Source organism: Mesocricetus auratus, unplaced genomic scaffold (genome assembly GCF_017639785.1).
Source record: "Mesocricetus auratus isolate SY011 unplaced genomic scaffold, BCM_Maur_2.0 Super-Scaffold_100676, whole genome shotgun sequence".
NCBI lineage: Eukaryota > Metazoa > Chordata > Mammalia > Rodentia > Cricetidae > Mesocricetus > Mesocricetus auratus.
In genome coordinates this window covers 103,303,638-103,319,117 of record NW_024429266.1, presented here as the reverse complement: position 1 = coordinate 103,319,117, position 15,480 = coordinate 103,303,638, and the positions used below count along the sequence as shown (strand labels likewise).

Here is a 15,480-nt window from a genome sequence, read left to right as displayed (position 1 = left end):
TGGAAGAGCAGTCAGTGCTCTTAGCCTCTGAGCCATCTCTCCAGCCCCAGTCTCTCCCATTACTACCTGGAGTCCAGCACACGGTGGTTTTGCATTTCCTGTGATTTGGTCTTTGTTTTCTTTTGTTTTTCTTTTTGAAACCAGGCCTCATTATGTTGTCCAGGCTGGCTCCAGGTTCCTGGAGTGACTGGGGAGCTAGCCTGTGGTCCTCATGGCAGGCCCCCACAAGAGCAGCTGATGCTTAATCCAAGGGACAACTCCAGGGTTTCATGTTTACCACGCTCCTCCGAATGGGTTCAACTTTGACTGTTTGAACTGTTTAGTTCTGGAATTTTCTTCTTCTCCCTCTTCTTCTTGTTTTGGTTTTCTGAGACAGGGTTTCTCTGTGTAGCCCTGGCTGTCCTGGAACTCGCTCTGTAAACTAGGTTGGCCTTGAACTCACAGAGATCTGCCTGTCCCTGCCGTTCAAGTGCTGGGATTAAAGGTATGAGGCCACCATGCCTTGTTAGTTCTGAAAATTTCCGTTATGTTTTTGGAATCACAATGAACCAAGGATGACCAAAACCATGGAAAATAGTCCGTGAATGTAAGGGGACTCTTACTGCCAAGTCACTAGTCACAAAAGTAGGATGTTTACATAAAAAGTAGCTGAACCTCTGCCTCTGAGGGTGTGGGAGACTGGGTTTCTTCGTCCTTCCATCAGAGGGGGAGATTTTTCTAAAATGATGTTACACCTCACCCCCAGCGGCCCTTTGTCTCCCAGACAGGGGCTGCCACCACCTACCTGTCAGCCTCACTGACACGATGGTGCCATAGGCAGCCAGGGAAAGACCGTGTCCTTGCAGTCTTGCCTGGATGCCTTTCTGCAAGATGTCCTCCTCCTGGTCCAGGCTCAGTGGCTGGAGGGCTCGGAGCAGAAAGTGGAGCCGGAAATGCACAAATACGCTGGAGTTCCCATCCCTGCAAGCAGGACAAGCTTGGAAGCAGAAGGCAAACTCGCTGCTAGGATTTTCCAGAATCTTCTAGAAGGTTCTGGGATTGTCTACCAAGGCTGCTTTGCCCTCACAGAGGCCTTAACTCACCTGTAACTGAGCACTGTACAGCCTGCACAGCTCGATTCCAACTGTGTTTTGTGGAAACTGCTCACAAACTGCAACAAAATCGAGCAGTGATGCTGAGGCCACAGGGAGACGGGGGTGCAGAACCTCCACCGGGAGACGACGGGGATGCAGAGCCTCCACCGGGAGACAGGGGTGCAGAGCCTCCAGCGGGAGACGGGGTGCAGAGCCTCCACCGGGAGACGACGGGGATGCAGAGCCTCCACCGGGAGATGGGGGTGCAGAGTCTCCACCGGGAGACGGGGGTGCAGAGCCTCCAGCAGGAGACGGGGTGCAGAGCCTCCACCGGGAGACGGGGGTGCAGAGCCTCCACCGGGAGACGGGATGCAGAGCCTCCACCGGGAGACGGGGTGCAGAGCCTCCAGCGGGAGACGGGGGTGCAGAGCCTCCACCGGGAGACGGGGGTGCAGAGCCTCCAGCAGGAGACGGGGTGCAGAGCCTCCACCGGGAGACGGGGGTGCAGAGCCTCCACCGGGAGACGGGGTGTGGTGAAGGCAGCCATGGGGAAACACCCTCCTGTCAATAAACTAACAAACCGACACAGTGCGGTCTGTGCAAACAATTGAATATTACTCAGCCCTGGAAAAGAATATAAGACTCACACCACTTGGTGTTATAACGCCCAAGATGGAAATCAACATCTGAGTTACAGACACTCCATAGCTATATAGGGAGGGCATAGAGCCCCGGGGCAGGAGCAGGTGCTTGTCTCTGTCCATGGAGATGGATGGGTGGGTGAGTGGATGGGTGGATATACTGGTGGGTGCGTGGATGGTGGACGGGTAATGGCTACATGGGTGGGTGGATAGGTTAGTAGATGTATTTATGGGTAGAGAGTTAGGTAGATGGATGGGTGTGTTACGGTGTTCCGGCCCAGTTCCGAAGCTGCCTCAGAGCCCCAAATAACATACGAGACGCTATATTTATTGTAAGCTGTTGGCCAGTAACTAGAACCAGCTCCATCCTTAGTATTAATCCATAACTACTAATACATACATACATACATACATATATATATTTCTGCTAGGTGTTACCGAGAAAGCCAGACTGATGTGTCCTCTCCTCCCAGGATCACATGGCAACCTTACTACACTTCCCAGAATCCTTCTTGTCTCATAGTCTCATCTATCTTGCTTCCCTATTGGCCAACAGTGTTTTATTCAACAATCAAAAGAGAGACGTGCACAGAAGACTTCCCCATCGTGGATGGATGGGTGGATGGATGGATGGATGGATGGGTGGATGGATGGGTGGATGGATGGGTGGGTGGATGGATGGATGGATGGATGGATGGATGGGTAGATGGGTGGGTGGATGGATGGATGGATGGATGGGTGGGTGGATGGATGGATGGATGGGTAGATGGGTGGGTGGATGGATGGATGGATGGGTAGATGGGTGGGTGGATGGATGGGTGGATGGATGGATGGATGGATGGATGGGTGGGTGGATGGATGGGTGGGTGAATGGGTGGATGGATGGATGGGTGGGTGGGTGGATGGGTGGATGAGTTGGTGGATGGACTGGCAAATGGTTGGGTGGATGGGAAGAAGGGTGGTGATTTGTTGGGTGTGTACATGAATGGATTGTCTGTTGGGTGGTCAGACAGTTATATGAACAGCTGGATGGATGAATGGATGACTGCATGATAAATACACAAAACATGGTCCATCCCACACCAACTGCCATGCAGTCACAAGCATGTGAAAACCTGCACATGCCCCACATGGAGGGACCCTGAGGACACTGTTTGCAGTGAGGGACCCACACAGCATGGACTCCATGATAGGGAACATCCAGGCAGGAATGCATACATGTGATACCCCCCCCCCTGGTCACAGCATCCACCGCTGCCTCCTCGCACTCACCAGTGTCTGCAGCGCAGGCGTGAGCAGGCGGTAGTAGTGGGAGGTCTCCTGCTGAAGAGAGCTGGAGAATCGGATCCCCTGCAGCTGCGCTGTGTGCTCCACCAGCACCCCCTGCGCAGAGAGGAAGGCTGCGGGCGAGACCCGCGCCTGGTGAGCGGCAAGGCCTCAGCACCCCTGCCTGTCTCCCAAGTCTGCACGCACAGGAGGCCAGCCTGTGCCAGCCACCAGTGCACCACTGCTGAAGGATCCCCAGATACAATGTAAGGGTTATAGAGGCCAAGTGACTTTGGTGTCCCCAAAGTCAGCTTCCTTGACCTGAGTCAGTGACTTCACTGATGATCAGACCTCAGGGGGCCTTGCAGTGTGTTCCCAAGTGCCCTCCTAGGGTGGGACAGCAATTACTGTAGAGGTCAGAGCAAGCCAGGGGACCCCAGGACCTTTGCATGGCTCATCCTGGGGGCACGCTCCAGGACTGCCGGCTGCCTTTGGTGGTCACTCGTGTGAGCCAGGCCATCAGGTACCTCTCTCTCTCTCCATCTTGTGTGTGAGGCAGGGTCTTCCAGTTGCACTGGCCGGCAAGCCCTGGGGATCCTCCTGTGTCCCCAGCTCTGAGATTACAAGAGTCTGTCACTGCACCTGGCTTTTTCTGTGACTACTGTGGATTGGAACTTGGTGTCTTTTAAGGCAGACGCTGCTGCCTGAGCCATGTCCTGGCCCCTCTTTCATTTGTCACTTTGAAGCGGGGCTTTGCTTTGTAGCCTGTGCTGACTTGAATATCACACCCCCTGCCACAGCTGTCCCTGCCTTTGCCACCATGCCCCCTAAAAGGAGTTTCTAACTGTGAGTTCCATCATGAAACAGGAGTAAAACCCAAACCAACCACCGGCACAGGTGAGGGTGTGCCTCTGCCCAGTCTCTCTGGAGGCTGAGGTAGAAAAATTGTATCTCCCAGACACTTAACTGCAACCTGGGAACCATAGCAAGACCCAGCTGCAGACAGAAATTCCAACAGAGGCTGGAGTGCCAGCTCAGCCCTTGTAAGAACTGCCTGCTCTTGCAGAGGACCCCGGTTCAGTCCCCAGGCCCCACATGGTGGCTGAGCCTCCTATAAGTCCAGTTTCAGGGTGTGGACACACTCTTTTGGCCTCTGGGCACTGCACACATATGGTGTACAAACATACATGCAGGCAAAACACTCATACACAGAAAATAAAACTTAAAAAACAAAATCTGCCAGGCAGTGGAGTCGCACGCCTTTAATCCTAGCACTCATGAGGCAGAGGCAGGCGGATCTCTGAGTTCCAGGCCTGCCTGGTCTGCACGGAGAAACCCTGTCTCAAAAACAAAAGCTAAACACACAAACAGGAAATACAGCAGAAGCAACAGTGTGGGTAACTCCTCAGGGTAGAGTTGTGGATCCATGGGTAGGAGAAGCATCCAATGACTGTGGGTCAGCGGGCACAATACTCAAACCCAGCAGGCAAGCTGCCTTGGGTACCACTCCAGTAACCATGGGCCAGGAGTGGTGGCTCATACCTGTGGTCCCAGCACGTCAGAGATGGAGGTGGCAGGATCGGGATTTAAAACTACCCTCACCAGTAAGAACTTCAGGCAAGTCTGGGCTACACCATCCTGATTCTCAAAATGAGAAAATCTCTCAAAAATGGGGAAGAAGGTTTTTGCGCATCACACCCAGGCCAGCCCAGGGTCCCAACAGTCTTGAAATCGTTGCAGACAGTCAGGACTCCCACTTCTAGGCATAAGGACACACACACACACACACACACACACACACACACACACACACACACAGGAACAATTGGGAGTGAGAATGCTATTGGGAGTGACAGGCACAGACACTAGGGGGCAGCAGTCAGTCATGTTAGTCTGCAATCATTCAGAAAAGTTTAATAAATACTATTATAGTTGGAAAACCTAGAGCAATTATTAGCTTATTCTTTTGCCACACAAGAGGGTTTCCTGATGTGGGATGTTCTTCTGTGTGTGTTGACTTTATTGGCTGACGAATAAAGTTGTTTCGGTCAGTGGACAGGCAGAATTTAGCTAGGCAGGAAAAGTGAATAAAGAGACAGAAAGAGGGAAGACGGGAGGGTCAGGAGACATGTAGCTGCCAGGGAGGCAGATGTCGGGGAATCACCAGTAAGCTACAACCACAAGTGATACACAGATGAATAGAGATGGGTTAATTTATAAGAGAGAGCAAGCCAATAAGAAGCTAAGCCATTGGTCAAACAGTCACAACTGGTATTAAGCCTCAGAGTGGTTATTTTGTAAGCGACTGTGGGGACCCTGTCGGGGCAGAGAGACACCGGTCCAGTGGGACTGGACTAGACAGAGAAAAACCTTCCGTTTCCCTGTTTGTGTTCGTCATCATTCTCACACAGAATAACCATTCTAACAGGCTGTGGTTAGCCACACCCTGGCAGGGGCTCCACCCTGACCACGCCCTCAGCTCCTCACTGGGGAATTCTAGGTGGGGCTCCACCCTGACCACGCCCCCAGTCCCTCCTTGGGGGACTCTAGGCGGGACTCCTCCCTGACCACGCCCCCAGCCCCTTACTGGGGCATTCTATGCGGGGCTCCTCCACAGCCACGCACCCAGCCCCTCACTGGGGGACTCCTAAGCCACTACTCTGTAGCCCCAGCTGACCAGGAACTGGGATCCTCCTGCTGCAGACTCTAATTCTGCCACAGTGAATAGGTGTCAAAGCTTACACATGTTCATTCTCCCCCACTGGACCCCAGTGTTGACCACTCCTGGACTCCTTTCAGTTGGGAAAATAGTCACCCATTGCTACTGCACACTCAGCCATCGCATCCTGGGATTTTGGAGCCTGTTCCCTAGGTTGCAGACGCAGGGCAGCCCTTTGGCTCTGAATGGATGCTCCGGACACTGACGGTGTCCTTTTGAGTGTCTTATACTCCAAGGATCCTGCCACTTACCCAAAAGGACTCCCAGGGTAAGGACAACTGTACTGACGGCCACAACAGCGGTGACAGCAGTTCGACAGCAGCCAGAGTCCGGAGCTGGGACATGGGTGTCCTTCGTCATCTCTGGCATGAGTTGTAAGTCAGGTGCTGTGCGCTCCATGGCTCAGCAAACTCAAAGCTCCAGCTAGACACCTGCAAAACATGGATCAAGGATTTGTCTGACATTCAGCCCACCGGGAGGTGGGGGACAGGACACTGGAGTGCCATCTTGCCTTGCCAGGGAACTGGTGGTGGTGGCCACAGCCTTTGGGCATGATTTTAGGTGCAGACATGACCCATTATAAGGTAGAGAAGGGACTGACTCTCGCTCTCTTGGGTTGCGGAAAGTATTAGGAATGGCAGAAACCGCATCTTCAGGATGCGGCTATCCTAGTCACTGCAGCCCAGCGGGGCCAGGGTGGTGGGCAGAGAATGCCACCCAGGGACACAAGCCAGTGGTTGGGAGAGCTGCCTGCTCTCTGAGAATATGGGCGTTCAGTTCCCAGCACCACAGGGAAGCTCACAGCCATCTGTAACTCGAGCTCCCAAGGGTCCAATGCCCCCTTCTGGCCTCTGTGGGAGCTGCACTCATGTGCACAAAGACACACCATTACAACATTAACGGAGAATGCCCAGATGAATATGGCTGTCACAAACAGCAGACACAGATCTGTAAGTGAGCTTTGTCTTGACGATGTATCCACATCTGCATCAGACGCTGGTGAGGATGTGGTGAGGATGTAAGGACCCTTTTTTTTTTTTTTTTTTTTTTTTTTTTGGTTTTTCGAGACAGGGTTTCTCTGTGGCTTTGGAGGCTGTCCTGGAACTCACTTTGTAGACCAGGCTGGCCTCGAACTCACAGAGATCCGCCTGCCTCTGCCTCCCGAGTGCTGGGATTAAAGGCGTGTGCCACCAACGCCCGGTTGGGACCCTTTTTTTTAGGCAAAAATCACCCTAGTCGGTTTAATCCCAGCACTTAGGATAAGAGGCAGTGGCAAGAGGATCTCTGTGAGTTCGAAGCCAGCCTGGTCTACAGAGAGAGTTCTAGGACATCCAGGACTGCACAGAGAAACTCTGTCTCAAAAAAAAAGGAAAGAAAGAAAAAACTACTCTAGAAATTGACTGTTAGTGCACACCTGTGATTCCAGTGTTCCACACACAGTACCTGGAGGATGTGTTTGAGGCTAACCTGGGCTACAGGATAAAATTTGAATTTTTTTGTTTGTTTGTTTGGTTTTTTGAGACAGGGTTTCTCTGTGGCTTTGGAGGCTGTCCTGGAACTAGCTTTTGTGGACCAGGCTGACCTTGAACTCACAGAGATCCTCCTGCCTCTGCCTCCCGAGTGCTGGGATTAAAGGCGTGCGCCATCAACACCCAGCACCGTTCCCCCCCCAACCCCCCGTGGTTTATTTATTACATATACAGTGTTCTGCCAGAAGACAGCACCAATTGTAGATGGTTGTGAGCCACCATGTGGTTGCTGGGAATTGAACTCAGGACCTCTGGAAGAGCAGTCGGTGCTCTCAACCTCTGAGCCGTCTCTCCAGCTTGAACTCTGTTTTGTTGTCATGAAAAGAACAAACTTTTTTTCCTTTTTTCTTTTTCTTAAGACAGGGTTTCTCTGTGTAGCCCTGGCTTTCCTGGAACTCGGGCTGTAGACCAGTGTGGTAGAATATTATTTTAAGTTGTGCGACTTTTGTTTATGCTGCATTTAACTCTGTGGAGCTGTGATTCTTTGCCTGTCTGAAACACCTGATGGTCTAATAAGGAGCTGAGGAGCGATGACGGGTGTGGCTGCCAGGCAGGGAGGGTAAGTAGGAGGTGAAACGAGGGAAAAAGCAGCAACCAGAGATCCAGGGGAAGAAGATGTCAGGGCAGCCACCAGCCAGTCATGGATAAGGACAGTAAGACATACAGAAGCAGGGAAGATAAAAGCCCAAAGGGAGAAGCTAGTTTAAGAAAAGCTGGCTGGAAACAAGCCACGCTAAGGCCAGGCATTCATAACGAAGAATAAGCCTCTGTGTGTGAGCTATTTGGGAGCTGGGTGGTGGACTCCCAAAACAGAAAAATATGTATCATAACTACACACCAGGCTGGCCTTGAACCCAGAGAGATCCACCTGTCTCTGCCTGGGAGTGCTAGGATTAGGGCCCATGCTGCCATCACTGGCTAAAACAACAAACTTAATGAAACAGATAAACAAATGGATACTCTATCAAAGACACAGGAGGGCTAGTGAGAGGGTTCAGAGGTGATTGCTGCCAAATCTAATGACCCGAGTTCAATCCCCAAGACCCACATGGAGGAAGGACAGTGCTGACCCCTGCAGCTTGTCCCCCAACCTCAAAAGAAACAAACATGCGTCCCTCCTGGAGGAGCCACACCGAGTCCCTGGCCTTCCCTCGCTCTTCTGGAGAAGCCCACACCACAGTCGAGGAAGTGTCCTATTTTTCCGCCCTCCTCCCCTTCATGTAACCCAGGCTGGCCTCAAACTCACAATCCCCCTGCCTCAGCAAAAAGAGGTTTATTTTCATTTCATTTGCTGGGTGTGGTGGAGCACACCTTTAACCCCAGCACTCAGAGGCAGAGGCAGGAGGATTCTGTGAGTTCCAGCTAGCAAGGGTTCCATCGGGAGATTCTGCCACAAAAGAAAGAATGTTAATCATTTCATTTCATTTTCAGGCAGGGTTCCACGTGGCCCAGACCGGAGTCCTGGTCCTCCTGGTCCTCCTGGTCCTCCTGGCTCCACTCCGGAGGGAGCGCAGGGTGGGTGACAAGTGTGTGCACCCATTCCCTGCCTCTCGTGGATCCCAGTGCACCCTCTGCTAGTTCTGGCGTCTCCAGGCTGAGGTGCTGTCCTTACGGGAACCTGTCTCTGCCTGAAACGGCCACCACGAATGACAGGGGGCAGGGCAGCAGCCTGGCCACGACAACACTCACATCTTTATTCTTACAGCTCAGTTACACGGCTTCTGGAGAAGAACAACTATCTCTGTGAGTCTCTCAATGAAATAAGATAGGAACAAAGCCACAGAGAAGTGCTGAGCAGTGAGGCCACCCTTGGACTCCCAGGGAGACTCGTCGATGGTCCTGACACGCACACTGTGCAGCACCCACACGTGCACGCGCAGGGACACACGTGCACCTGCAGGGACACACGTGCACCTTCAGGGACACACGTGCACACACAGGGACACACGTGCACGTGCAGGAACACACGTGCACCTGCAGGGACACACGTGCACACGCAGGGACACACTGCATACGCAGGAACACACGTGCACATGCACGCACACTAGCGTGCACACACCCCACGCTCCCCCATGCACACTGTGCCCATTTGTTGTGCCCCTTGGTCCCCACCAGTCCTGCCAACAGTGACCCTGCCCTCAGAGGACTTGCTGCTGCTGAGGGCTGAGCACGGAACCATTCAGCACTTTCTCTCCGTGCTAACTACCACAGGGCCGTCCTGGCTGCAAACCCACAGCCCAGAAAGGGGCGTGTCCAACTCTGATCCTTCGGAAACCTGGGCCAGGGAGACCAGGCCAACAAGAACCAGATGAGGTGGCCCACACCTGTCATCCCAGCACGCAGGGAGCTGAGTCAGGGGGATTGCTGTGAGTTCAAGGCTAGCCTAGGTTACATAGCAAGGTCCAGGCTAACAGGAGATACAAAAGAAAACCCTTTCTCAGGGCGGTGGTGGCGCACGCCTTTAACCCCAGCACTCGGGAGGCAGAGGCAGGCGGATCTCTGTGAGTTCGAGGCCAGCCTGGTCTACAAAGTGAGTTCCAGGACAGCCTCCAAAGCCACAGAGAAACCCTGTCTCGAAAAACCAAAAAAAAAAAAAAAAAAAAAAAAACCCTTTCAAACAACACTACCAAGGCACGATGACACGCATCTGTCACTCCTGTACTGGGATGAGGAGGCTCACTAGTGAGAAGTTTAAAGTCATTCAGGCAAGTGTGGGTTACCAAGTGACAGTCACCAAAACTGATAGGAATGGCAGTTGGAAGATCTGGAACACAGAGGACTTCGTGTGCCCAGCTCTGATCCAGACAGGGGCCCAAACCTAACCTGACACGTGGTTTGTAAGTAAGTTTTTGTTTGTTTGTTTTGTTTGTTTGCTTGGCTTGGTTTGGTTTTTCGAGACAGGGTTTCTCTGGACTTGAACTCACAGAGACTCCCCTGCCTCTGCCTCTTAAGAGGCACTATCATGACCTGGCAAAACTCAGATATTTTTCAAAAACTGAAACGTTAAAAACAAGCCCAGCAGATCGGAAGGTTCAGTGGGTGAGGCCACTTGCTGTCAAGCCTGGTGAATTCCATCCTGGGACCCACAGGCTGGGCAACTGACTTCTGTAACCTTTGACCCCACAGCCTCAGTGACACACTCCCACACAAGTACACACCAATAAACAACAGAGTCAAAACAAAATAAAAACCTCAAAGCCAGCCATGGTGGCACACACCCTCAACCCCAGCACTTGGGAGGCAGAGGCTGGAAGTCAGGGAGTTCTAGGTCAGCCTCGGCCACAAAGCAAGTTTAAAGTTAGCCTGGGCTACATGAGGCCTCCCCCATCTCAAAAATATTTTTAAAAGGAAACCAAAGGAACCAGGGGTAGACTCACAGGCACCAGACACTGAACTTTGAAGAGATGAGGTAACAGAGGGTGACCTGAGGCCCTGCAGCCAACAGCCACCCCACTGTTGGACACACCTGGCTTGTTTCCATCCAGAAAAATGCTGTACATGCAGGGCCAGGAGTGGGTATCAATGGCCCAGCAAGGAAAGTCCGGAGCAGCGAGCAGGAGCAGCTCCACCTGAGGTGACCCCGAGCATCCCATTCTCAGGGAGGCCTGACAGACCACGGCAGCTGGCAGCTTCTCTAACCAGATCTGTCCAGGGCCTCTCGGGGGGCACGGGAGTGGGGGGGGTCTGGCACAGAGGGAACAGAAATCCAGCCAGCCCAGCTCTCTCTGAACCAGAGGCGGTTGCAGAAGCCCAGGCGGCCCCTGCCCATGTGGGCCCTTGAGCTGAATGGCACTTTTTAGTGGTTTTGAGGGGCTGTGGCCTCTGAACACGCCCACGCTGGAAGTCCCCGGCATCTGCGAGTATGTTACCTCACATGGCGTCCACTCTCACCAGGAGGCCCTCAGAGCGAGGCAGAGGGTGAGAGGGAGGAAGGGGCAGAGAGCCAAGGGATGCCAGGCCTCTACCGACTGAGGCAGATGGGATTTGAAGCTCGGAGCAAACACTCCTGCCCAGCCAGAAGTTTAGTCGAGACGAGCCTGGTTCATGTCGGAGTGGCTTTTGCTGTTGCTTGTCTGTTTTGGTTTTTGTTTTTTGACAGACTCCAGGCCTGTAGCCTGCAATTTGTGACTCTCCTCGGTCAGTCTCCGTCACATCTGGCTTTTTTTTTTTTTTTTTTTTTTTTTTTGGTTTTTCGAGACAGGGTTTCTCTGTGGCTTTGGAGGCTGTCCTGGAACTCACTCTGTAGACCAGGCTGGCCTCGAACTCACAGAGATCCGCCTGCCTCTGCCTCCCGAGTGCTGGGATTAAAGGCGTGCCCACCAACGCCCGGCCCATCACATCTGGCTTAAAGTGGCCTCTGTGGCTGCTGTCGAGCAGGGCTTTCTCTGTGTAGCTCTGGCTGTCCTGGAACATACGTAGTTTCAGGGCATGGTGGCACACACATACACATACTGGGGCCAGCGAGACTGCTCAGCAGGTAAAGGCACTTCCGGCTGAGCCTGATACCTGAGGTCCACCCCCAGGAGAGATCCAAGCACCCAGAACTGCCCCCGACCTGAGTGAGCATGTGCACCGTGGCACGCTTACAGGCTCGCGTGCACAAGGAAAATAAATCAACGTGTGGATTTGGCAGCGTTGAGGGGCAGCAGACAGTGCCCTGCCCTGGATTGTCACTGTGTCCCTCTGGATGTGTGGAGACTAGTCATCTCTGACAAAGCAGGGTTTTGACATCAGAGAAAGGTACAGGATAGAAGGCACTAGAAGATTCTCCAAGCTGATAATATTAGGCTACAAAACTATGTTCTAGAATGGGCTCTTACTCTCCAGGGGAGGGCGGTAAGAGCCGATTAAGAGTAAGGAAGAGGGAGCCATTACCACTGAAGGGGAACTTGAGCCAGATCGTCCCTGGTGTGCATTTTTCCAAAGCCACGGAGAAGACTAAGTTGTCAGCTGCTTCAGGAGACGTGACAGCTTCCCAGACACACGGACATCAGCAAATGGAGCAATCTGCTCTCCCGCAGTCCAAGAACGGCCAGAAAAAGCTGCCAGAAGGTTCTCCTAAGATCCAGACCACAGCTAGCCAAGCAAAGTCACAAGTGGTCACACTGGTGTCTGAGCCTGCAGTGGACACCCTCTGGGAAGTATAAGGGGCTCAGGAGCCTGAGGCGGGAGGATCATGGGTTTGAGGCCAGCCAGGGCTACAGAGTGAGTTCCAGGACAGACTCCAAAACAATACAGAGAAACCCTGTCTCGAAATTAAAATAGAAAAAAAGAATTAAACAAGAGACTAGGCTGTCATTCCAGGTGACCCTGAGTAATCATTGTCAGCCACCTAGGGTCACAGAGCTGCCCCAGCCTGACCCCTCTGAGCCAGGACGTGATCTGATCCATCTTTCCTTCACCTGACTCTGTTGGTGACCCGGGGTCAGGAAAAGCGGGAGGGCAGGGGACGGAGCTGTGACTGTGGATTCGGTGGGGGTGACTTCTGACTCCGGGCTCCTGGGCATGCCAGGGGAGTCTCAGTTTCCCGGCGGGCAGCGTTTGTCCTCAGTGCCTCCCTGGCACGCGGCAGTGTCGGCTCTGCACAGGGCCCAGCGGGACGAGCGAGGAGCCGGGAGCCGTGCGTAGGCTCACCAGGCAGCGCCTGAGGAGAGCTGGGAGTCACAGCTAGGAGTGAGGGGCACAGGGCGGTCACCCCAGCACTCCAGTGCTGTCTGTGGTCACAGCAGCAGGGACATCTCCTGATCCATGCTCCCAGAGGGGTCTCTGGGCACACTTCTCCTGGGCTCCTTGGGTAGCTGCGGTGACAGACCAGGCAGACAGCATGCTTTTTTCTTTTTTTTTTTTTTTTGAGACAGGGATTTTGGAGGCTATCCTGGAACTCACGCTTGTAGACCAGGCTGGTCTCGAACTCACAGAGATCCGCCTGCCTCTGCCTCTTGAGTGCTGGGATTAGGGATTGAAGGTGTGCAACCAGCTGCAACCTGCTCTCTTACCCAGCCCGCTCGCAGCTCCACTCCCCTAGCCTGGCCCCCAATCATTTAGTAAATCACTCAGCGAGCATAAGAGAAACATAATAAGCTTGCTCCTTTTCTATCTCTCTTCTTGTCTATGGCGTTTTTGTTAGCTTTGCAAGAGAAGAGGTGCTTGGGAGGAAACTGTTGAGGGACCTCTGGAGCTCTGTCAGGACTACAATATGCCTGGAAGATGGGGCCGCGGCCGACGGTGTGGGGCGCAGAAGCTGAGAGACGCGTGGGTGGGGGTGGGGAGACATTAAAGCTGGAGACGCAGAAACAAGGGTTCAGGCTCCCACAACTCAGGGAAGGAGCTCACACGGGGCCTAAATGTACCAGGGGACTTGCTGTAGGGACATTAGTGAAGACAGATTGTCACCCATATCAGCTCTTTTTGTCTCTCTGTCCCGATCTCTGTCTCTATCTGCCTCATTTCTGTCTGTCTGTCCCTGCCTGATTGTATGTCTCTCTGTATCTGTGTATGCTTCTGTCTCTTTGTCTGTCTGTCTGTCCCCTCCCACACTGAGTTCAGGAGGCCTGCTCATTCTCAATGGCCCCACCTAACCCCAGAATCTGTGAGGGGAAACCAGAGTCCTCCTGCTCTGGCTCCGGAGAGCCACAGGAGAGACGGGCGTGGACAAAACCCGGCACTGGAATACCACTATGGTTGGGGACACAAGAGCGTGCCTCCACGGCCACCACGCTGCAACGTGTGTGTGTCCCGTGTTCGGCTCTGGGAGACACTGCGGGTGACCAGGGATAAATGGCCTCTGGCACGCTCTGGCAGTCACGTGTTACCACAGTGCCGTGACACACTGCCACCCAAGCCCCACGCGACCACTGACGCAGTCCCCGTGGACACATGGGGAACTCCACACACAGCCGCATGTCAGCACAGCCGTATGGGTCTAACGTGGTACACAGGGACACTCGTGGAGCTGCTGATACCCTCCAGTGCACACTCACAGCCAGTCTGGGCCACCGGCGCGGCACGGCACAGGCTCCACCTTGGGGTGGTGTGTGGCATTTGGAGACCAGCAAGGAGGTGACTAGTGTCTGTCAAACACCTGGCCTGGGGCAGAGTTGCTGGCCCAAGTCCCCGCAGAGGCCCTTCCTTGGAGTCTGGCGGTGCTGGGCTAGCCCTTAAGTGTAGATCTGCCCAGCGAGGGTCCAGCAGCCTCAGTGCAATCCGGTGGATGGGGGAAGGGAACGAAAGACTCCGGCCATCAACGACCCTAAGCATAGCCCCATGCGTGGGTGCCAGGCGTGATTTCTGACCATGTGCAATGTGAGCCACCGACCCCTAAATAGTCATCATCCCTGTATACCCCCCCCCCCCGGTCACACATCAAAAGAAGAAAAAAATGAAAGCCCCTTCTTGGGGCACATAGGGCCCCCTCAATGTCACACCCTATGACCACAAACTTCTTGAACCCCCCCCACCTCCACCTGCTTCTCTGTTGACACAGGATCTCACTCTGTAGCCCTGGCTGTCCTGGAACTCGCTCTGTAGACCAGGCTGGCCTCGAACTCACAGAGATCCACCTGCCTCTGCCTCCTGAGTGCTGGGATTAAAGGTGCACGTCACTACATCCATCCCTGAACACTCTCTAGACCCACGGGGGAGGCCTCTGAGTCACCGGCACATCTCAGTTCTGTCACGGAGAAAGAGACTGGGAAGCTGGGGTGGACACAGGGAAGGTTGGGGTGTGTGGGGTCCCCAATCCTGTACTTAGCCATATCTGTGCACCCTAATTGAGACACCAGCCCTGGCTCTTCCCAGTCTGCCCAGGGGCAGCTCCCGAGCTCCTCTGTCTGCACAAGACACCCCCAGCCTCTCAGCCCCCACTGTACACCCTCACACCCCAGAGCTTGGCAAATCGCATACCCCACCTTCCCACGGGAAATCAGAGCCCTGCGGGGACCCTGGCTCACCGAGTTCCAGCCTTCCAGCTGAGCAGAGTTTAAGCCGCAGCAGACACCCGGCCACCTAGGAGCCAGAGCTGAGCGGGGCCGGCGAGGAGGGGCAGGACTCATCACAGGTGGGCGTTACCTACACCGGGCACCGCCCTCTCAAATGGCTGCACACCCCAAGCCCCTTCTCCTGAGGTCAGGGACTGGAGCCGGGCCCTATCCACACTTGCAGGAAGGGGACCTGGGATCAAGTGGGGGGCCTGACCACAAGGGAGGGTCCCTGATCACCCGAGGGGGCTGCAAGTGACGGTGGCTCCCCAGGCA

At 54.0% G+C, this 15,480-nt stretch overlaps 1 protein-coding gene across 1 annotated transcript in view; it reads right to left on the bottom strand.

Annotated features, from left to right (window-relative positions):
* Positions 1 to 15,255, bottom strand: part of Tmprss9 (transmembrane serine protease 9) — a 29,976-nt gene extending 14,721 nt beyond the window's left edge. The window contains exons 1-5 of the mRNA XM_040737272.1: positions 15,178 to 15,255; positions 5,951 to 6,130; positions 2,987 to 3,114; positions 1,083 to 1,150; positions 785 to 960 (exon numbers count right to left, since the gene is read on the bottom strand). Of these exons, the coding sequence (XP_040593206.1) occupies positions 785 to 960; positions 1,083 to 1,150; positions 2,987 to 3,114; positions 5,951 to 6,098 (520 nt within the window). The 5' untranslated portion in view covers positions 6,099 to 6,130; positions 15,178 to 15,255. The remainder of the gene's footprint in view (positions 1 to 784; positions 961 to 1,082; positions 1,151 to 2,986; positions 3,115 to 5,950; positions 6,131 to 15,177) is intronic.
* Between the last annotated feature and the right edge of the window lie 225 nt (positions 15,256 to 15,480).